Source organism: Solanum tuberosum, unplaced genomic scaffold, assembly GCF_000226075.1.
Source record: "Solanum tuberosum cultivar DM 1-3 516 R44 unplaced genomic scaffold, SolTub_3.0 scf00148, whole genome shotgun sequence".
Classification (NCBI taxonomy): domain Eukaryota; kingdom Viridiplantae; phylum Streptophyta; class Magnoliopsida; order Solanales; family Solanaceae; genus Solanum; species Solanum tuberosum.
In genome coordinates, this window is record NW_006239071.1 from 1,323,829 (window position 1) to 1,347,653 (window position 23,825).

General features: G+C 33.5%; 2 protein-coding genes and 1 pseudogene across 2 annotated transcripts; all 3 read left to right on the forward strand.

Moving 5' to 3' along the window:
- The first annotated feature begins 3,801 nt into the window (after positions 1 to 3,801).
- Positions 3,802 to 6,772, forward strand: LOC102599936 (nudix hydrolase 18, mitochondrial-like). Its single transcript, XM_006352387.2, has 5 exons — positions 3,802 to 3,993; positions 5,380 to 5,494; positions 5,717 to 5,800; positions 5,931 to 6,059; positions 6,141 to 6,772. The coding sequence occupies exons 1-5, from the start codon at positions 3,908 to 3,910 to the stop codon at positions 6,360 to 6,362; spliced, it is 636 nt and encodes a 211-aa protein (XP_006352449.1). The 5' UTR covers positions 3,802 to 3,907; the 3' UTR covers positions 6,363 to 6,772.
- Positions 6,773 to 7,483: 711 nt separating this feature from the next.
- LOC102599609 (TMV resistance protein N-like) lies at positions 7,484 to 15,389 on the forward strand. The gene is made up of 7 exons (XM_015310943.1): positions 7,484 to 7,741; positions 8,246 to 8,806; positions 9,915 to 10,439; positions 10,756 to 11,845; positions 12,244 to 12,516; positions 12,890 to 13,636; positions 14,296 to 15,389. Exons 2-7 carry the CDS (start codon positions 8,712 to 8,714, stop codon positions 15,202 to 15,204), a joined length of 3,639 nt encoding a protein of 1,212 aa, XP_015166429.1. The 5' UTR covers positions 7,484 to 7,741; positions 8,246 to 8,711; the 3' UTR covers positions 15,205 to 15,389.
- Positions 15,390 to 17,051: 1,662 nt separating this feature from the next.
- LOC102599283 (TMV resistance protein N-like) lies at positions 17,052 to 21,901 on the forward strand (annotated as a pseudogene).
- The last annotated feature ends 1,924 nt before the right edge of the window (positions 21,902 to 23,825 follow it).

Sequence of the window (23,825 nt, forward strand, 5' to 3'; positions counted from 1 at the left end):
GTGTCCAGGAGCTCTGCAGAAGCAGAGTACAGAAGCTTAGCTGCTGCAACATCTGAGATTATTTGGCTGCTGGGATTGTTTAGTGAGTTGGGAGTTGAAGTGAAGAAACCTGTGGATGTATATTGTGATAGCAAGGCTGCCATTCAGATTGCAGCAAATCCAATTTTTCATGAACGCACCAAACATATAGAGATAGATTGTCATTTTGTTAGGGATAAAATCAAGGAAGGCAAAGTGCAGACTCAACATGTTGGAACAAGAGATCAACAAGCAGACTTACTCACAAAAGGCCTTGGAAGAAATCAACATGTGTATTTGTTAAACAAGCTGGGAGTGCTTGATCTATTACACCCTCCAGCTTGAGGGGGAGTATTGAAGCTAGTTAGTTAAGATGACACTTAAATGTTAATTAGTTGTTAGCTGTAGTTAGTGGAAGTAGAAAGTTGGTTAGACTAGTAACTAACTATAATGCTAAAGTGTCCAGCTGTGATGATCAGTTAAATCACACTATAAATACTTGTATGTGCCTTTATAGTTTTAGTTTGATATGAAATAAATTTCTCTCTTCTATCTTCTCTCAAAATGCTTCCGCCATTAATGTAGCTTGAGCTTACAAGCTAAGTATGAAATCTAACATAAGTCTCTTTTAATTTGGTTTTGTCAATATTATTCAACATAAATTATGCATGCATATGTTTTCATCATGACTTTACACACTTATTATCATTTTATTTACGTCAATAAATCAATTGCCCTTTTCACTTGAGAATTATTTATTTATTTATTAGGCTAATGTACTTGAAGTTGCACATTTAATTTCTTAATCGAAAGTATTAACCAAATGCTTTTGGATGTATAGTAAAATAGGAAGATAAACCCTCTTTACCCCTTTTATATTCATAAAAATAATTGATTGAAGTAATTATGTGCACCTTAATAATATTTTAATCTTATAAAGTCGTGGATTGGGATTCAAACACATCTTATAATTAGTACAATGCATTAGGATTTAAACTTGATATTTTACCTTTATTATAAGATCATGTGTTGCGTCATAATACAATAAATATTGAACATAACGTCGCTCTTATCTTTATTGTGTGTTGAGACTCTAACCCATTATTTGATGATTCAATCATCAAGTCTTGTTAGGCCATAATGAGTAATCGAAACTTAAACGAACGTCTTTTGTTATGATGCATTATGATCCAAATATCTTATGTACCTACATAAAGTCGTATTATGCCATATTAATATGTTGGAACTCGAACTCATATTTTATTCTCATGGAGCATTACAATTCTAACCCACCATTTTTGACCTCGTAAATTTGTGTATATATTAGGTTATAATGCGTTGGAATTCAAACCTAACATCTTATCAACATAATACATCATGACTCAAAACACCATCATTTGTTCAACTCTTTGTTCAATTTATATGACAATGAATTTCGATCTTAGGTTAATTAATTAAAAAGATTACTGGAAATATTTTTTCACATGCACCATTACTATTTCTAGATTAAAAAAAAAACACATCGTTGAAATTCCTAAAACAAAGAATCTAGATAATCATAGTCTCACACATAAATATATATAAAGTGATTACAAGGAACATGGTTCACATTATTGAAAATTCAAACCAAATCTAATTATTATTAAGAATATTCAACTTCACATTTATTTTTTATTAATTTTTGTTTAATTGGATTTGTAATATTATTAATTTAATAAGTAATAACATGGTTAATTACGTTAGATTCGGCTTCGTGTCTTTATTAAGTCTTTTCTGAAATATTCAAACAAAATCTAATTATTATTAAGAATATTCTATTAATCATTAAAACCTTTAATTTTTTTAAAAAGAGTTAGGTTAATGATTGTTGTCCATCTTAAATTAAATCGAATAAGTGTTAAACTAAAACCTAGCTTTCATACCTTTCTTTTTTCTTTCTTTCAAATTTCTCATTTTATTATTTCTTGGGTAAAAATGGCTAGTCAAACAACAATAATAACATATTTTTTGCGGGTTTGAATTCCATTGTGAACATTATATTAATTGTCCAAAAAAATAAAAATAATAATAATAACATACTTGGTCTAATTTCATAAGTAATAAAGTCTGATGAAAATAAAATATACAGAGTAAGGAAATTAGTTTCGACAAAAACGATTAATCTTATTTAAATTTTAGTTTATTGATATTAATTGTCTCTATAGTTTTCTAGAGAGTGAGATAAGTATGATACATCTAGAAAAGTTTATTAACATTCTTAATTAATTAGATAAGGATACAAAAGAAATGATCTCATACAATTGACATTAGTAATTTAATACGTTTATATGTATTTTTTTAATCTTCACTATGTTCCAATTTTCTTAACATGCATGTTAATTTTTCTTCTTCTTATAATCTTTTTTCTAATTTTCCGATAAGTCTAGAGGATACACCCTTACTAATTTGACATAGAAGCTTCTATAGATAACTTTTTAGTAATTTTAATTTAACCATTTAGTGTTTAAGACACATATTTCATTAATTTAAATTCATGTTAAATAGAATTCATTAGATAAGTAAATAATTGCTTATCAAGAGATTTTTATTTTCAGGAGAATTTGATGTCGCTTATTCTAAGTGAAGAGATATTAATGATATTATAATAAAGCTCGATATATCGTGAAATAACAAATTTGTTATTACTATTTGTTTATAAGAATTTTACTAGACTTTCTGTGTGGCCTTAGTTTATCTACATTATCCAAGAAAGCTATGGGAATTGTGAAGGAGGGGAAATAAATAATTTGCCAAAAGGATAATCTTATTTATCCTCTTGACGTAAATATATGATTTAATGTAATTTTTTTTTATATTACCTTAATAGCAATATTATAGAAGTTTTCTTATGTTAAAAAGATTCAATTCAAAATAATTTAAAATCATAGACAAAAGTCGAGGAATTATTGAATCTTTTTACTCAAAATATTTAAACGCATAAAATTCATCCATTTCACGATACAATTTTATTCATGGTAAGAGAAAATGTAAAGATATTTGATATACCGTAACTCGTAAGTATGAACAACAAACAAAAAGAGTAAAGAAATATAAAGTTTTTGAGGTTCCTTTCCGATATAATCAAATATTTGGTGAAATTTGACCTTAATTTAATATATAAGATTCGTATAAAAGTTACTACTTCATTTACACAATTCCATAATCGAAGCCTTTAGACTCTCCCTAACGACTAGGGATAAAATTGAACAATCTCGCACCCAAAGGGTCTAACCAAGGAGTTAATGAAGTATAGGTTAATACCATGAGGTTCTCATATTCAAAACCTAACATAGACAAAACACTAAATAGTTTCTTCACATCTGTTCTATTTTTGACAACCAACGTTATTTCATACCTATTATAACATGTATTCCGTAAAATTACTCGAGGTATGCTTAAAATGACCTGAACTATCAGACAAAAATAAAATTACAAAAGTCACGCTCCATGCCACGAGCGTGGGCCTTAGTTATTTTCAATCATATATCACAACTCAAACCGGTATACAATAACAAAAAAACCGGATTCATTACCTGAACCGGTTCACACTTGCCGATCTAGCCCCACACGTGCCAATCCCAAAAATGCACCATTTAAAATCCAGCATTTTGAAGAAAAATTCTATTCATATATCGTTAACCGTTTTTTTCCCCTTAATAACACACAACCAATCATTTCAACAGAAAAAAAAGAAGAAAAAAAATCTCAACTTTTTTTTTTCTCTGTTCTTGATATTTTTTTTCAAGCCTAGTTTTGTTTGATTTCAAAAAGTGTTTATTTTTTAGTTATTATTTTCTTTTTTGGTTCAAGAAAAGAACCAAAAAAGACCATTTTTAAGCAAGAAGAAGTCATGGAATTGAAGGATATGGTGGTTCTTGTGTCACGCTCCGGACGGCATTTGCAACGTTACAACAAGGGTCGTCGCCAAGTTGTAGGGTACGTACCCTCGTGTAACTTTTAAGAGACGGATTCAGAATTTAAACTGAACTCGTTATTTGAAATTATAAGTTAAGAGTTTGATGTTTGTTGTATTTTTTGTGTTGGCTGAGGTGTATATATATGTTTCGTGTTGAAAATGTTGGTTAGTTTGTGAAATTATTGTTCAAAAGTTTCATTCCCACCGTGAGGTGGAGTCGGGATTTGAAACTTAATTAATGATTTAGAGACGGATTTAGAATTTAAACTGAACTCGTTGTGAAATTATAAGTTTAAGAATTTGACGTTTGTTGTATGTTTTGTGTTGGTTAAGGTGTATATCTATGTTTCGTGTCGAAAATGTTGGTTAGTTTGTGAACCTTTTGTTCAAAAGTTTCTTCCTTCATCCTGAGTCGGAGTTAGGATTTGATACTTATGGATGACTTTTACTTATTTAATGGATTTCTTAATAGAATAACATGGTTTGAATCAAAACGATCGAACGTGAAAGTCATACCTCCACCCTCTTAGTTTTCTCTTGCATTTCATGTTAATTGGTAATCTATGTAATGTTTTTGTTTTGTTTACATGATTTAATTTCTGGGTTGGAACATATTGTTTAAACAATAATGTTAACAATGTGTTTTTTTCCTAAAAAAATGTTTTTGTTTGGAGAGTTGACTTCAAGGAAAAACTAAAAGAGAAGGTCAATTGGTCATCTTCCTCTATGATTCCAAATTGCAATTGACTTATTCAACATTTACCCCCTTCCTTGTCTTTTTGAGTTGATTTTTTCTACACATTCTTTTGTAGAAATGTATTGAATTTTTTTTTTTTTTACATATTTTTGGCATCAAAGATTTTGTATTTTTGATGCAATTTGTCCTTTGGATCTTATAAAGTTTTCCTTTTTAAGATATTTGTTTTGGTACTTTAGGGCAATATATCATTAGTTATGGCTTCGACAGAACTGAGTAACTTTGACTCAGACAAGTAGTTTATTCAGAACCTTATAAGCAAAACATTACTATGGTTCAAAATTCATAAACTAAAATCCCCGGTTCCGTCTTTGTTTGTTGTCTATTTTTCTTTTTTGATATCTTGAAAAAAAATAATCAGAAATTCATGTGGTGTTTGGCTAACTTTATTCAACTCATCACATGTCTTGTTTTTTTCCCCTGGGAAAAAGGACATTCTTTTATGTTTAATTAAAGAATAGTTATGGCATAATTTGATACCATTTTCTAGATTTTAATAGTGAAAGACTATTACTGAACATGGATATACATTTTTAAAAAAATTGTATCACATGGATTTGACTTTGTTGTATGATTTTCATGTGGAAAGATATATTTTTTGATGAATTATAAACCATATCAGTTTTCTTTGATCATGTATTTTCCGCAGATGTTTACCTTACCGATATAAAGACTTCATCGAGTTATCGTTGGTAGATGAAGATGCATTTGAAGTTCTTCTAATAAGTCCACAAAGAAAAGGCAAAGGATTGTTATTCCCAAAGGTAGCTACTATACTCCCACCGTCCCAAGTCTACCTATGTGACAATGTTTGACTGAACATGATGTTTAACAAAAGAAAGAAAGACTTTTCGAACTAGTTGTTTAAAGCATATTATAGACATTTCTGTGACTATTGATCTTATCGACTCGTTAAGAGAGAAATGAAAAATGTCATTCTTTTAAGTCTCGATTTTGAATACAAATTCCTTTTCTTGTTATGGTAGGGAGGTTGGGAAGAAGATGAAACGATTGAGGATGCAGCGCAACGTGAGACAATAGAGGAAGCTGGAGTTCGAGGTGAAGTTGAGGTTCGTTCCCCCTCATGATCTCTTTTTATATGAAAAATAAGAAACAAAATCTTCGCGTTAACTTGTTTATTACATCAAATAAATGGTTGTAACAAGTTTCAATCTTTTGTTTTTTCGATTACTTTTGCAGTGTAAACTTGGAACATGGTACTTTGAGAACAAAGCCGGTGACACCGCCTATGAAGGGCATATGTTTCCTCTGTTTGTAACAGAGGAACTAGACTATTGGCCTGAGAAAGAAATTCGCGAAAGAACTTGGGTATGCAATAATAATATACTTGTATGACATAAATAGTATCACATCTTCGTCTTAGCTGACAAGTATTTTTCCAATCTGTAGATGAATGTTCGCGAAGCAAGAAAACAATGCCAAAATGGATGGATGAAAGAAGCATTGGAAGTATTAGTAAGTCGTCTCACATCACAAATAAGCAAGCAAACCAAAGGGGAACTATTTCAAGGAATCGAACGTACCTCAAGTGGTAGAACAACTATTCTTCCATGGGGATGTAGAGCTCAAATACTTCCTCCACCACTATCAAATTCTACTGAAGAAGCATAATCGATCCACTACTAAACCATTCATGGTTGATGTAGTTTGTGAATAGGAATTAATCATTGATAATGGGTAAATCTAGCGCGCGGATTAAGTAGTTCATGAGAGTAACAACTCCAATTTTAAAGGAACAAATAAAAAAAAATAGTAGTAGAGGTTAGTCATAGGAGTATGTTGTTTGTTTGTTATTTTAGAATTGGAGTTGTACATTGGCTTTAGGCTTAGAAATGAAGTCTAATGTAATCCTTAAATTAGCAAAAAAATAATCTAGTTAATGACTAAAATTTAGTAGTTATATTAGTTGTATTAGTTAGTATTAAGTTTAATTTAAAAATATAAAGCTTAATGAAGTAATGATTATTTGTAAGTAGCCCATGGAAACAGTGATGTTGGAAAATTATTAATGCATTGAATTGAATTATTGGATGTTCTCTTTGTTTTTCTGAGGAATTTTGTTGGCAAAGTTAGAAGGAAAAGGGTACTCGTATGGTGTTTACATCAAATCATAAAAGTTAATCATAGGTAAGTTGTTTAATATGATGTGAAAATTTTGTTTCAATTTTCGGTTATTCTACTAGGTAATAATAGTTGTTTTTGAGCAATATACAATATCAACTCATGTGTATTGTTTATTTGATTTGTCACCCTTTTTCTGAGTTACTTTTAATTTTCAATGATTTTTGAAATCTTAAAAAATCAATAACTGAACTGATAAATTGATAGTTTAATCTTTAATGTTTTAGTACGTCTACAAATCGATAACCAATAAATTAAATTGATTAACTTCAAAACTGAACCAAAGACCGATACTGTGGTTTGTGGTAAATAGTGATAGTTGGTCTAATCAGTTTCAAGATGTGAAGATAGTTCATGTAAAAAAAAAAAAAAGGAACAACCGATAGTTGATGCATGAAAGTCACAAAAAAAAAATAAAGGAAAAAAATGTATGAAATCGCCAAAAATGATTGATAAGGTAATGTTTTGACTATTCATAATTTTAACATTTTACAAAATGAAAAAGCTCAAATATATTATTGAACTATCATAAAGGACTCATTCATTTTATCTGTGATAAATTAGACTCACATATATCACTATCGTTACAACGTTACCCAAAGTGCCACCATACATTGATAGAGGACATAACCAATTTTCAAATATCAGATTAGAGGTCCACGTCACTTACCAGTTCCACCAAATTAAAACCCAACCCAATTAAATCAACCCGCCCCAAAATTAAACCCGACTCACTTCCCTTTTAACCCAAAACTAGTCAGCCCCTTTGTCTTCTTCACTGTTCCGGCGAAGAGCTTCTAGCTCCGGTGAACCGGAGCAACTAGCGACGTAACACCCGTTTCTGTGGTCGTGGATCTTGTTCTTTTTAGGTTGGTGCTTACTTTTTTTCTACTTTATTTTGTGCATACTCTTTATTTTTGTATATAAATTTGTTTGATAATTGCTATAGTTCAGTAAAATACCCCAAATTGAACTTGTTTCTGCTGTTAACTTATGATTCCAAGGTTGAAGATGAATATTTTATAGAGTTTGATTAAATTACACAATGTATTGGTTGGAAATGTATGAAAGAAACATGAAATTGAGGAATAGTACTCTGACTCTGTTCCAATTTATACGACATACTTTCCTTCTTTTAATCAATTACAGTTGTTGATGATTCTTCTTTTCCAAAAAAAATTAGTTGTTTCTTTTGTTTTCACTAAGACCCATAGTGTTTTTTTTTTTTTTTTGAAGTCAAGCTGTCAGCTTTTGTTGACAAAGAAAGCCATTAACATAATTTGAGATTTAAAAAAAAAACAAACTTTTTCATCCATAATTTACAATTTCTTTCTATTATCACAACTACAATTTGTGTTTTCTTTTTCTGACAGTACAATAAATAGTGATTCCAGCACATAACAAGGGAGCTGCGTCGATCGACAAGTTTTCAGGCCAACATACTACAAAATGCTCATCAGATACCATCATGTCGGAGTAACCTCCAAACATGAGTGTTCTGTATGAGCTATAAGTGTTGTATGTAGGAATCTGAAGAGGGCAAAGATATAGTAAGTAACGTTACACATTTGCACAACTCTGAGGATTGGATAACATAATTGCATTCACAACTGAAAGTTATGCAAACTCTATTAGTGTGTGGTCGGGTGCTGAAGCATTCTATGACATCTTGCGACTTGCATCATGTCTTGTAGTTGGATCATTAACTATATATGTTCCCTTAATCATCTCTTGGTGCTTCATCTGTATTATTTTACTCTGCAAACGCCTACTTAGTGGCAAGTTTTAGATTTTGACCTTGTTGTACTTCATTTTTTAACTATACCTGTTCCCCTGATCATGTTTCTTTCTGCAGATCTATACCCAACCGATATAAAGATTTCACCGCGTTATCATTATAAGTTCACAGAGAAAGCAAAGTGTTATTCCCAAAGGTAGCAACTGATCCATGGCTTTAAGACTTACTACTACTTCATTTTGATGCTCTCTCTGATTGTTGTACTTCATTTTTTAACTATACCTGTTTTCGGGCACTGCTCACTGATGATTATATTAAACTGAATACGAATCTTAGCCTTTGGACTAAAAATAGGACTTGTGTTAACAATCTAAAACTCACAGATAAAATCAAATTTTAGAATTAGCCCAAAAAACACAATATCAATTATAAGGATTTCATATCGGAAGAGAATTACAAGGTTTAAACATCTACTATGTCTCTCTATATAGTTTCATAATCATTATTGGTAATGGTGAAGAAAATTCATAATGGCTTTGTTAACTCTTTTATTTCCCTAACGCTCAATGGAGTGGGTGGAGAACCATAAGGTCTCTGATTCTAGTTCCGATAGAAGCAAAAAGTACATTAGGGGTGTAAAATACAAAGAACTCCTTCAATCAAAATGAAGTCAACTGTTGTCTGGTGACACAAACATATAAACTCATGCCACGAAAAAAGTTGTTTGTTATTTTCAGTGTCAGGGGCATAACTTGTTTCATTATCAATTATTTGTAATGGTGAGGAGGATTCAGAATAGCTGTTGGTATTGCCCTGCTGCTTTATTTTAATGAAGTCAGCTGTTGTCTGGTGACGCAGAAATTGTTTAGATTATTTTTATTAATGGACTCCTTCAATCACAATGAAGTCAGCTGTTATTGATTCAGTCTGTTGAAGACTGAGCAATATTTGTCTTGATTAATTCCATTGTGTACATATTCTGATGAAGTTTTCGTATACGGAGGGTGGAGGGGATTGATCTCTGAAGGAATTTCCTAATACAGATGGTTCAAAGTAAACTCAATTACAATAATTCTAAACAATTGGAGTAGACATTAAGAAGCTTCACAGAATTTTCCTACCTATTACTTCTATCAATATATTCAATGAAAATATAAGTTGACTAGATCCAACAACAATTATTTATTCAACTGGAGTAAAGCGAATGTTCATAGAAGCTTTCATGTTTCAAGTTCTTCTTTCCTCTATATAACTAATTTGTTCATCAATTGATCTCATCCATACACTTAAGTTTTTCTTTTCAGACAATTAATTGAATCTATGGCATCATCTTCTTCTTATGCGAGTAATTCACAGTACTGTCCTCGATGGAAGTACGATGTCTTTCTAAGTTTTAGAGGTGAAGATACCCGGAGAAATTTTACGAGTCACTTGTACCAAGGTTTGGACAATAGAGGAATATTCACCTTTCTAGATGATAAAAGGCTAGAGGAGGGCGATTCCATCTCAGAAGAACTCGTGAAAGCAATAGAAGAGTCTCAAGTTGCCATAATCGTTTTCTCAAAGAATTATGCTACGTCAGGGTGGTGCTTGAATGAACTGGTGAAGATTATGGAATGCAAGGAGAAAGAAAATGGACAAACAGTCATACCGGTCTTTTGTTATGTGGATCCATCACATGTTCGACACCAAAGTGAGAGCTTTGCAGAAGCATTTGTCAAACACGAATCGAGGTATAAGGATGATGTTGAGGGGATGCAGAAGGTGCAAGGATGGAGGAATGCCCTAACAGCTGCCGCAGATCTTAAAGGATATGATATCCGTGACGGGTGAGTTAAAACACATATTTGCTTTTTATGAAAAAGGAAATGGGATAATTTCCAGTCAAATTAGGATGCTTTTGTGAAACCTAGACATATTCTACTATAGAACAAGAATCTATACCTCCAATATGAGTTAATTTAGTTGGAGAGAATACATAATAATCCTTCTAAACTATTCAAGTTTTGCAACTTTCATAATTCAACTATAGAGTGTTCCTATTACCCTGAACTACAATGTTTCCTATTTGATTAATGGTATGAGATACTCACAAATACTTCGACTTTCTCACATTTTCCGCTATCAATCTTCTTATTTATATAGGATCGAAGCAGAGTATATTCAGCAGATCGTCGATCACATCTCTTCCAAATTATGTAAGAGGGCTTATTCTTTATCTTCGTTGCAAGGTGTTGTGGGAATAAATGCTCATTTTGGGAAACTAGAATCCCTACTTCAGATAGAAATCAATGATGTTCGGATTGTAGGGATCTGGGGAATAGGCGGAGTTGGTAAAACGACTATAGCAAAAGCCATCTTTGATACTCTATCTTATCAATTTAAAGCTTCTTGTTTTCTTGCGAATGTCAAAGAAAATGCAAATTATAATCAACTGCATTCTTTACAAAATACCCTTCTCTCTGAACTGTTAAGAAAAAAAGATGATTACGTCAATAATAAGTATGATGGAAAGTACATGATTCAGAGTAGACTTTGTTCTAAGAAGGTGCTAATTGTTCTTGATGACATAGATCATGGTGATCATTTGGAGTACTTAGCAGGTGATGTTGGTTGGTTTGGTAATGGCAGCAGAATTGTTGTAACAACTAGAAATAGACATTTGATAGAGAAGGATAATCCAATATATGAAGTGTCTACACTGCCTAATGAAGAAGCTGTTCAATTATTCAATCAACATGCTTTCAGAAAAGAAATTCCAGATGAACGTTTTATGAAGTTCTCATTGGAGGTAGTAAATCATGCTAAAGGCCTTCCTTTAGCCCTCAAGGTGTGGGGTTCTTTGTTGCATAAGAAAGACCTAACTCAGTGGAGAAGAACTATAGACCAAATAAAGAAAAACCCTAATTCAGAAATTGTTGAAAAACTCAAAATAAGTTATGATGGGTTGGAACGTGAAGAAAAAGAGATATTTCTAGATATCGCATGTTTCTTCCGTGGATTTGAAAGAAAAGAAGTCATGCAGATCCTTGAGAGCTGTGATTTTGGAGCTGAATGCGGATTGGATGTCCTAGTTGACAAATCTCTTGTGTTCATCTCCAAATATAATGTGATTGAAATGCATGACTTGATTCAAGATATGGGTAGATATGTGGTAAAAATGCAAAAGGATTCGGGAGAACAAAGCAGACTCTGGGATGTTGAAGATTTCGAAGATGTGATGGTCAACAATACAGTAAGTAGGCTAAACAATGCTATAATATTCAGTTTTTAGTCTCCATCTTCTATTTTTTATTTAAAAGATGAAAATTGTTGGTACCCTATCAATTACAACTTCGTTCTCTTACAACATGAAAAACTTTTCGATTGGACTTTAAAGAACTAGTTGAAAATTGTATTACTAGAAATTAGAAATATAGAATTAATTGCATAAAGTATTTCTCTTTAGCGACATTTTTCTTAACTAATATTGTACCTTAATTTTATTTAATGGTCTCTTCAAATGCAATAATAAATAATACAAAACATAACGAAATTTGGCATTGCAAACAGTTAGAAAGTAGTCATATTGGCATGCAAATTTTATACAGATATTTGAAGTTATACTTTGTAAACTAATGAACCTTTTAACAGGGGACCAAGGCAATGGAAGCAATCTGGACACATGGTGTTCAAAAATTATGCTTTAGCAAAAAAGCCATGAAAAACATGAAAAGGCTTAGATTATTATCCATCATTAGTTTTAGTACACATGATGACTCCATTGAGTACCTGCCCAACAACTTGCGTTGGTTTGTCTGTCATAGTTATCCTTGGGAGTCATTATTAGAAAATTTTGAACCTAAGAAGCTTGTTTGTCTTTATCTCCAGAGGAGTTCCCTGCGTCAATTATGGACCGGAATAAAGGTACAATTGTTGAATTCAATTTTCATTATTTTTCTTTTTGTCAAATACGTACATAGATAGACTCTCAAATTTTAAATAAGTTTTGGTCTAAAATTGTTGGGGTGGTCCAATTAGAGTCAAAACTGAGGGACCAGTTTCGTTGGCTATTTTGTATCAAGAATTCGAATTTGATGAAATAGTTGTTGAGCTTTTTAATTTTAGCATAAAAATACTTAGTTTAGTTGACATAAAGGATAATTTTATATAAATTGGGTTAGAGCAAATTTGATTCAATGACTATGAGAGTAAGATATTTTTTATTGGTCTACTAGCCAAATCAAAATTATCCTGGGCAGCATCCTAATTCTCATTCTTTCTGTGTTTTGAATAGCAGCATTTGCCGTCTTTGCGAAAGCTAGATCTTAGAGATTCCGAAAGGCTGATTCAAACACCAGATTTCACGCAAATGATAAATTTGGAGTATTTGGATCTGCGTAACTGTAGTGATCTTGAAGAGGTTCACCGTTCCTTGGAGTGTTGCAGAAAACTCATTGTGTTAAATTTGCAGAGGTGTAAACGCCTAAATAAGTTTCCATGTGTTAACGTGGAATCCCTTGGATCTCTGATTCTACTACATTGCTCTAATTTGGAAAAATTTCCAGAAATCTTTGGAAGAATGAAGCCAGAGTTAGAGATCAAGATGAGCTGGTCTGGGCTAAGGGAAATACCATCATCTATTATTCAGCAATACGCATGTCATCTTACAGAGTTAAGTTTGAGTGATATGAAAAAACTTGTAGCACTTCCAAGCAGCATTTGTCAGTTGAAAGGTTTGGTGAAGCTGGATGTGTCATACTGCTCAAAACTTGAAAGCTTGCCAGAAGAGATTGGTTATTTAGAAAACTTGGAGGAGCTTCATGCTAGCTTTACTCTAATCTCACGACCTCCGTCTTCCATCATCCGCTTGAACAAGCTTAAAATCTTGAGTTTTAGATTAGACTTGAAACCTAACTCCTTTGCCACAAAAGAATCAAAATATAGAGTTTCCTTTGTGTTCCCTAGGGTGAATGAAGGGTTACGGTTGTTGGAAATTCTGGATCTCAGCTACTGCAATCTAACAGATGGAGGACTTCCAGAAGACATTGGATGTTTATCCTTTTTGAAAAAGTTGAATCTCAGGGGAAATAATTTTGAGCGTTTGCCTCAAAGCATAGCCCAACTTGGTTCCCTTCGATCCTTGGACTTATCACAGTGCATGAGTCTTAAAGAGTTTGTAGGTGTTAACATGGCTGAAGGGTTATGGTCGTTGGAAATTCTGGATCTCAGCTACTGCAATCTAATAGATGGAGGACTTCTGGAAGCCATTGGATGTTTATCCTCTTTAAAAGAGTTGAAGCTCAATAGAAATAATTTTGAGCGTTTGCCTCAAAGCATAGCCCAACTAGGTTCTCTTCGATTGTTGGACTTATCAGAGTGCATGAGGCTTAAAGAGTTTCTAGGTGTTAAGATGGCTGAAGGGTTACGGTCGTTGGAAATTCTGAATCTCAGCTACTGCAATCTAATAGATGGAGGACTTCTGGAAGACATTGGATATTTATCCTCGTTGAAATTCTTGTATCTCATTAGAAATAATTTTGAGTGTTTGCCTCAAAGCATAGCCCAACTAGGTTCTCTTCAATTCTTGGACTTATCATATTGCAAGAGGCTCAAAGAGTTGCCAGGTTTCACGGGGAGTGCAATAACTTGGATACTTTGGATCTCAGTTTCTGCGATCTAACAGATGTAGGACTTCTGGAAGACATTGGATCCTTATCCTCTTTGAAACACTTGAAACTCAAGGGAAATAATTTTGAGTATTTGCCTCATAGCATAGCCCAACTTGGTGCTCTTCAAACCTTGGACTTATCAGATTGCAAGAGACTTAGACAGCTGCCAGGTTTCACAGGGATGCAATACTTGGATACTTTGGATCTCAGTTTCTGCAATCTAACAGATGGAGGGCTTCCGGAAGACATTGGATGCTTATCCTTTTTGAAAAAGTTGAATCTCAGGGGAAATAATTTTGAGCGTTTGCCTGAAAGCATAGCCCAACTTGGTGCTCTTCGAATCTTGGACTTAATAGATTGCAAGAGGCTTACACAGCTGCCAGGATTTCCACAGCAATTAGATACAATACGTGCAGATTGGAGTAATGATTGGATCTGTAATTCATTGTTCCAGAATTTCTCAGCATTGCAGCATGACATCTCTGCTTCAGATTCATTGTCACTAAGAGTGTTCACCCTCACAGGGAATATACCAATACCAAGATGGTTCCACCATCGGGAAGGTGGTAGAAGTATATCAGTCAAATTGCCTGAAAATTGGTATGTAAGTGACAACTTCTTGGGATTTGCTGTATGTTACTCTGGCAAATTAATTGACGCAATAGCTCATTTGATTTGTTATGATGAGAGGCCAGTGACGCGTATCACCCAGAAACTTGCCTTGTCCAATCATTCAGTAGAAGTTCAGGAATCTCCTATTCATTTTTTCTTGGTACCTCTTACTGGCTTGTTGGATAAATCTAAGGCAAATGGAAAAACACCAAATGACTATGGGCGCATCAGGATATTTTCCACTGGAGAAATGAAGGAGTTTGGACTTCGTTTATTGTATAAAGATAAACCTAAGATTGAGGCGAGTTGCTCATCTTCTCAGAAACAATGATGAACTAACAGCCATGATGATAGTGAACACCAAGATGAAGCTAGACTATCCGTTTTAAAATGAGAATGATCATACACCAGAAGCAACTTTTTTTTTTCTTCAAATTTTATAAGAATAATTTTTGTACAGAGCCACATTTTGTTGTTTGTTGGATGGTGAAATGGAGGTTTATTTTTCATGCTCAATCATTCATTGTTTACTAATTGTCTTTTATCTTTTTATATATATACAATTCTCTCCAAAACCAAAATAAATTGTTCTTCTCTTGTGCTGTGCCATGATTTACCATGGTGTGTTAACTTGTATGAACAAGCTTAATTTTTCTGTTAACTTATTTTGGGTTTGAGCCTTGGATATTGAGTAGCATTTGTTAGGAATTATTTTACCAACAGAAATCTAAATTAAGTCAGACTCCTATGCAGATACAGCATATCAAGGGAACAAAAGAGGTACTTCTTTTGAAGGGAAATGTGAAAATATAAGATGTCGTGATGTTGGAAAATTATTAATGCATTGAATTATTGGATGTTCTCCTTGTTTTTCTGAGCAATTTTGCTAGCAAAGCTAAAAGGAAAAGGATACTCTCATTGTGTGTTTATATCAAATTATAGAAATTTATTATATTTAAGTTATTTTATATAAATATGAAAATATTGTCTCAACTCTCGATTATTCTACAAAGTGAAAATATTTGTTCTTGAGCAAGATACAATATGTCAAATTCATGTGCATTAATCATTTTGTTTGTCACTACTCACCTTGTTTTTGAGTTATTTTCACTGATTTTTGAAATCTTATAGGTTAAATCGATAACCAAGCTGATAAATGGATAACTTAATGGATTGATAACGATTTAGTATGTTACAAATTATTAACGGATAAACTTCAAAATTGAACTGAATCAACCGATACTATGTAGATAGTGATAGTTTAGATAGTAATTGTTGGTCTAATCAGTTTCAAGATGTATTTTAATACATAAATATTGATAGTTCATTTAAGAAAAAGGAACACTTGATAGTTGAAGTAAAAAACTCGCGAAAAAATAATAAATACCATCAAACTATCAAAAATGACCCATCCATATTATTCGTGATAAATTGGACTCACATATATCACTATCGTTACAACGTTACCCAAAGTGTCCATTCATGCCATTATGTATCGACGGAAAATATAAGGAATTTTCAAATATCAGAATTAGACACGTAACCTCCGATCGGAGGTCCACGTCACTCACCCGTCCCACCAAATTAAAACCCAACCCAATTAAATCAATCCGCCACAAATTTAAACCCGACCCACTTTCCTTTTAACCCAAAACCGTCAGCCCCCTTCGTCTTCTTCACTGCTCCGGCGAAGAGCTTCTAGCTCCGGTGAAACGGAGCAACTAGCGACGCAACACTCGTTTCTGGTGTCGTGGATCTTCTTAGGTTGGTGCTTACTTTTTTCTACTTGATTTTGTGCATAATATTTTTTTGTATATAAATATGTTTGATAATTGCTATTGTTCAGTAAAATACCCCAAATTGAACTTGTTTCTGCTGTTAACTTATGATTCCAAGGTTGAAGATGAATATTTTATAGAGTTTGAGCAAATTACACGGAAAATGTATTGGTTGGAAATGTTCATGAAAAATTTAGTTTAATTAAGGAAAGGACAAATCTCTTTCACTTTTTTCTTTCTCACTGACTTTCCCACTTCCTTTTATTAAAGGTGGAGTGGGTGTGGCTCAACATGGATTCAACTTTAATTGTTCTCTTTATACATTCCCTTTTTTTAAAATTAATTACAGATGTTGATGATTCTTCTTTTCCAAAAAAAAAAATTGATTCTTTTTTTTGAAGTAAAGTTGTAACATAATTTACAATTTCAAAATATATTTTTTTCATCCATAAATTAGTTTAAGGAGAGGGCCATCTGATATGATTCACTCTTTCATTTTCTTTCTATTACCACAGCTACAATCTATACACACAAATCAGTCATTTAATTGAATCCATGGCATCTTCTTCCTCTTTTGCGAGTAATTCACAGTACTGTCCTTGATGGAAGTATGATGTCTTTCTTAGTTTCAGAGGTGCAGACACTCGGAGAACATTTATGGGTCACTTGTACGAAGGTTTGAAAAGCAGGGGAATATTCACTTTTCAAGATGATAAAGGGCTAGAGCATGGAGATTCCATCTCAGAAGAACTCTTGAAAGCTATAGAAGAGTCTCAAGTTGCCGTAATCGTTTTCTCAAAGAATTATGCTACACCAAGGTGGTGCTTGAATGAACTAGTGAAGATCATGGAATGCAAGACTCAATATGGACAAACAGTCATACCGATCTTCTATGATGTGGATCCATCACATGTTCGATACCAAAGGGAGAGCTTTGCAGAAGCACTTGCCAAACACGAATCGAGGTATAAGGATGATGTTGAAGGAATGCACAAGGTCAAAGGATGGAGGATTGCTCTAAGTGATGCCGCAGATCTAAAAGGTTGTGATATCCGCCAAGGGTGAGTATAAACAATTTATTTTATTTTATAATTTCTGGAAAATAGAAAGACAGTTGATTTACATTCATTTATCATCCAGAAGATATTGTAGTTCTTATCACTTCAACAAAATTACTTAATAACAAGAGTTTGATTTATGTGAAGTACTTACTAATACTTGACTTATTTTTTTTTTTCATTTATCCACAATTAAGCTTCTTATTTGTGTAGGATCGAATAAGAGCATATTCAGCAGATTGTCAACCAAATCTCTTCCAAATTGTGTAAAATTTCTTTATCTTATTTACAAGATATTGTGGGAATAGATACTCATTTAGAGAAAGTAAATTCCCTACTAAAGATGGAAATCAATGATGTTCGGATTGTGGGAATATGGGGAATGGGGGGAGTCGGTAAAATGACAATAGTAAGAGCAATTTTTGATATGCTCTCACCTCAATTTGTTGGTGCATGTTTCCTTGCGGATATCAAAGAAACTAAAGAAATACACTCTCTGCAAAATATCTGCTAAGGAAAAAAGAAGAATACGTGAATTAAAGGTGGATGGGAAGCACTTGATGGCTCGCAGACTTCGTTTTAAGAAGGTCTTAGTTGTGCTTGATGACATAAATCACGGAGACCATTTGGAAAACCTAGCAGGGGACCTTGATTGGTTTGGCAAGGGAAGTAGGATTATTGCAACCACAAGAGACAAACATTTGATAGGGAAGAATGATGTAGTATATGAAGTGACTACACTAGTTGATCATCAAGCTATTCAATTGTTCAATCAACATGCTTTCAAGGACGAAGTTCCAGATAACTCATTTGAGAAGCTAACGTTGGAGGTGGTATGTCATGCGAATGGACTTCCTTTAGCCCTAAAAGTGTGGGGTTCTTTCTTACACAATAGGGACATAACTGCGTGGAGAAGTGCTATAGAGCAAATGAAAATGAACTCTAAATCAGAAATCGTTGAAAAGCTCAAAATTAGCTATGATGGACTGGAGACCATACAACGAGATGTATTTCTACATATAGCATGCTTCTTACGAGGGCAAACAAAGGAGTACATCATGCAAATTCTTGAGAGTTGTTATGCTGGAGCAGCTATTGAATTGAGCGTCCTTATTGACAAATCTCTTGTGTTCATCTCTGACGATGATACAATTCAAATGCATGACTTAATACAAGATATGGGTAAATATATAGTAAAACTGCAAAAGAATGATCCCAGTGAATATAGCAGACTATGGGATCCTAATGATTTCGAAGAAGTGATGGTCAACAATACAGTAAGTAGACTAAACAATGCAATAATATTCAATTTATGGTTTTCATATACCAATATTCATTTATCTTATGTTATTATGTCATGAATTAGTCTAGTAGCCGCTTAAAATGTTTAATTCCAACTTTCATTTTTGGATTAATTTGAAATTTGTACGATATTTTGTACATTATAACTCAATCAGTAAAAGTATAAGTTAAGATTATCTAGCTATGTATCCTTAGTAACCTTTTAATGATGAATATCCTCAAATGGAAAAATACAAAATATTTTTAGTGGTGCTAGCTCTTTAATTAAGAACTTCAAGTTCAATAATAATTAGTAATATAAAACATGACAAAATTTGGCATTGCAGGGAGTGAGAAAGTAGTCCTACTGGCATTAGAAGTTTTTCTTTATAGACTAATGATCCTTTTATCAGGGAACCAAGAGGCAACAGAAGCAATCTGGTTACAAGGAATTCAACATCTATGCTTTAGCAAAAAAGCCATGAAAAATATGAAAAGGCCTAAAATATTACGAATTGGGAATTTTCGTACAAATGATGACTCTATTGAGTACCTGCCCAACAGCTTGCATTGGTTTGATTGTGATGGATATCCTTGGGAATCATTGCCAAAAACTTTTGAATCCAAAAGACCTGTTCATCTTAGGCTCTCGTGGAGTTGGTTGAGTCATTTATGGACTGAAATAAAGGTACAATAGTTGACCTTCAATTTTAGTCAAACATATCCCTTTTGGAAGCTAATTTTTCATTTTGTTTTTCTTTACAATCATGTGCCTGAAATTATACCTTTTAGTTAAAATTATACTTTTATTTAGTTTCTGAACACATAATTTCAATGTGGTTACTCATTTTTGGTTAAGGGAGTAATTAAACACAAGATATTATACTGCTCTCGTTTGCCTATCTCATTTCTGTGTTCTGAATACATAACAGCATTTGCCGTCTCTACGGACGCTAGTTCTTAGCTATTCTTATAACCTTATGCGAACACCAGATTTCACTGGGATGCCAAATTTGGAGGATTTGGATCTGATGGAATGTACGAGTCTTGAAGAGGTTCGCCATTCCCTGGAGTATTGCGGAAAACTCATTCGATTAAATTTGAACGAGTGTGTAAGCCTTGTGAAGTTTCCATGTGTTAACATGGAATCTCTTGAATCTCTGGATCTAGATGGTTGCTCTGGTTTAGAGAAATTTCCAGAGATAGTTGGAAGAATGAAGCCGGAGTTAGATAAGCACCAAACTCATAGTACCGTGCTGTATTTGACTGGTTTAAAAAGCCTTGTAGCTCTTCCAAGCTGCATTTGTAAGTTCAAAGGTTTGGTGAAGCTAAATGTGTGGGGGTGCTCAGAACTTGAAAGTTTGCCAGAAGAGATAGGTGATTTAGAAAACTTGGAGGAGCTTGATGCCAGCTATACTCTAATCTCACGACCTCCGTCTTCCATCGTCAAGTTGAACAAGCTTAAATCATTGACTTTTGAAAAAGATAAATTAGAATATATATAGAGTGAACTTCGTGTTCCCTCTGGTGAGTGAAGGATTACGCTCATTGGAAATTCTGGATCTCAGTTACTGCAATTTTATAGATGGAGGACTTCCGGAAGATATTGAATGCTTACACTCGTTGAAAGAGTTGAACCTCAGTGGAAATAATTTTGAGCATTTGCCTCGAAACATAGCCCAATTTGTTTTCTTAAAACCTTGGACTTATCACATTGCAACAGGCTTACACAGCTGCCAGAATTTCCACAACAATTAGATACAATAAATGCAGATTGGAGCAATGATTCGTTCTGTGATTCGTTGTTTCAGAATATCTCCTCATTGCAGCATGCCATCTGTGCTTCAGATTCTTTGTCACTAAGAGTGTTTATGAGTTGGGCGAGAATATCCCAGGTTGGTTCTTCCATCAGGGAATGGGTGCAAGTGTATCAGTCGCATTGCCTGAGAATTGGTATGTATCGGATAACTTCTTGGGATTTGCTGTATGTTACTTGGGCAAATTAATTGACATCACAGCTCATTTGATTCCCTTATGTGATGATGGGATGTCGTCGATGACCCAGGAATTTTCCTTATCCAACCATTCAGAATATACTGATGAAGATACTTCTCATTTTTTGTTGGTACCTCTTGGTGGCTTGTGGGATGCATCTAAAGCAAATGGAAAAACACCAAATGACTATGGGTGCATTAGGTTATATTCCCCTCAAGAAAGGAATGATTTTGGAGAAATAAATGATTTTGGAGTTCGTTTGTTGTATAAAGATGAAGCTGAGCTTCACATTGGGATAAGGAGGAGCAGATATGAAGAGGCCAGTCGCTCCTCTTCTAAGAAACAAAGGTCACAAGTACAAGTGCCACTCTTGCCGCTCTTTCCCACAAGCCCGGGATTATAGATTAAATATAGGTATATACCTCATGAAATTGTGTTCTCTACTTTGGGGATACTGCCTATGAAGGGAACATGTTTTCTGAGAAACAACTAGGATATGCAAAAATTCATTCTTTTTATATTTCATTTCAAAATATAATCACGTTTTCCATTTTCTGACAAATAGATAAATTGCAGATGAATGGCAAGATAATTTTGCCAAAACAGGTGGCTAAAAGAAGCTTCGGAATCCAATGTAGCTCCAACGCTCGAGCTCAAATAATTTCTCCCCAACCAACAAATTCTACTGAAGAAGTGTAGTCTCCGTTGATATCTACTGTCAAATGTTACATGATGGAAGCAGGAGTTAAATACTGAAAATGATCAATCCAGCATGCGGATTAAGTAGCTCAGAGGACGGAGTTTAGAGCAACTCCAGTTTTAAGGAAACAAAAGAGGTAGTCATAGGAGTTATTTTATGTTTGTTTGTAAAAGCTAGCTAAGGTGGAAACGACAAGTGAGGTTTACTGATAGGATAGATGGAAACAAGTATGTGACGTTTGATTAGGCCACATAAATCCTTGTTGTGTGATTTAATCTAGTTCAGCAGCTCATAAGCTTTTATTATATGTTTTCTTTACTTGTATTTATGCTGTTTTTTTATCTGACAAAATTGATGTATATGAAGTCTTGAGATACGTTGGAGTTGTCGAGCAGCAAAGATTCAATAAAAAGTGCACAACTCTCAGGTCGGGGTGCTACTCTTACGAGGTGATGTTGCGGTTAGTCCTTCTCTTATTTCCCTGAGAGCATGCCAGTTTTAAAGTTAAAGAGTTCCCAAATCCAGAAAAAAGTCATATTATTTTTTGGAACAAACTAAAAAGAAAGAGTGCCATATTAAAGAGTTCCCAAATACAGAAAAAAGTCGTATAACCAACAAGCGTCTTTGTACTTAACTTGTCTATTACATGAGATAATTGACAGTAGATCCACTTTATGTGGTAGGGATAATGACTCATGACATTTTTTATTTCTTTCAAAACATTGAATGCTAGATTTTTTAGCCCTCTGCTCAAAAAGACGAAATGCACTACTTCATGATTAGACATGTTGTGATTGTTTTGGATTAGGAATATGCGATTACCTGTTGTCTTATTAACATCTATATTTTGATTACTTATAAGTGGTTATAACAAGTTTCATTCTGGTTTTGGATTGCCTATGCAGAGCAGACCGGGAAACAGAGAACAAAACCGGTGATTCTGCCTGTGAACAGAACAACTCGACTCTTGGGCCGAGATAGAGATTCATGAAAGAAATTGGGTATGCAATAACCGATATAAATTTTGATGCTCTCTCAAAGAGGCAGCATGGAGTGAGACCGTGAGGGAAACTGGAGTAGCTAACAAGTTCTTATTATATATTTTATCTGACAAAAATTTATGTATATGAAGGTCTTGTATATCGTTGGAGTCGTGAATGTTGTCAACAGAGAAGGGACTCATCGAGCTGCAACAATACAGTAAGGAGCTGTCTGTCTGTTGTCTAGCTTGTTGACTTCAATCTTTATGAAAGCAATAAGTAGCGTCTATGTTTTACTGTATGCAATGCAAACTTGGAGTTTCGCGTAACACTGCATATGAAGGGCACATATTTCCTCTGCCTGAGAAAGAGATTCGCGAAAGAACTTGTGTATGCAATAATCCATTCTCTTATATACCAGTAAAGGTGACACGACATCTCTCTTACACCAGCTAACGGAGCAAAGGGAACTATTTCCAGGAATCAAACGTATTCCACTGGAGTTGTGTGAATTAGAATCAGAGTTGTCAAAATAGATGAACATACATATCTTTTGCTATCAGAAACATTGAATTATGATATTGAATTTTCTCCTCTTTATTAATTATTCATCTTGCTGGTAAAGGAACTAAATCACCTCTTTTTTTATAGCAAATTTATCACTAGACAAAGTGTCTAACAGTCTTTTATTAAAAATAAAAAGATATCAATAAGAATAAGTTACTAGTAAGAGGGGCTAGGCATACGTACCTTACGAATCCTAATAAGATATTGCCTCAGATACAATTTTAAATTGAAACATCATACCAATTTTATTGATATCCATTAAAACTCACCTTAGAATCAAAACATTTCTCAGACGAAAATAAATTAAATGAATAAAAATAATCTAAATAGAAAGAAATAAAATGAAACTTTACCTAACAAATTGTGGGTCTTGTTTATTTGAAACTATAAGGTAATGTCCTAGCAATTTCTTTGTAAGTGACCAAACATGAAAAGCAAAGTTCATTGTATTGAAGATAAACAACCGGACAAAAAACTTATTTTAATAAATATGTACATTATTAGAAGTAAGTAGGAAATTTTTTGGAAACTTCAATGCAATATTCACACAATGGACCACTAAAAGTACAAGCAAATAAAGGTGCAAAGAAAAA

What these genes read in the sequence shown, in the direction of transcription:
- LOC102599936 (XM_006352387.2), top strand. Translation starts at nt 3,908, where the DNA reads ATGGAATTGAAGGATATGGTGGTTCTTGTGTCACGCTCCGGACGGCAT. An exon ending in AAGGATTGTTATTCCCAAAG is followed by an intron (nt 5,495 to 5,716) that starts GTAGCTACTATA and finishes TTGTTATGGTAG; the next exon opens with GGAGGTTGGGAAGAAGATGA. An exon ending in AAATTCGCGAAAGAACTTGG is followed by an intron (nt 6,060 to 6,140) that starts GTATGCAATAAT and finishes TCCAATCTGTAG; the next exon opens with ATGAATGTTCGCGAAGCAAG.
- LOC102599609 (XM_015310943.1), top strand. Translation starts at nt 8,712, where the DNA reads ATGTTTCTTTCTGCAGATCTATACCCAACCGATATAAAGATTTCACCG. An exon ending in GCAAAGTGTTATTCCCAAAG is followed by an intron (nt 8,807 to 9,914) that starts GTAGCAACTGAT and finishes TTTTCTTTTCAG; the next exon opens with ACAATTAATTGAATCTATGG. An exon ending in ATGGAGGACTTCCAGAAGAC is followed by an intron (nt 13,637 to 14,295) that starts ATTGGATGTTTA and finishes CTTCTGGAAGAC; the next exon opens with ATTGGATCCTTATCCTCTTT.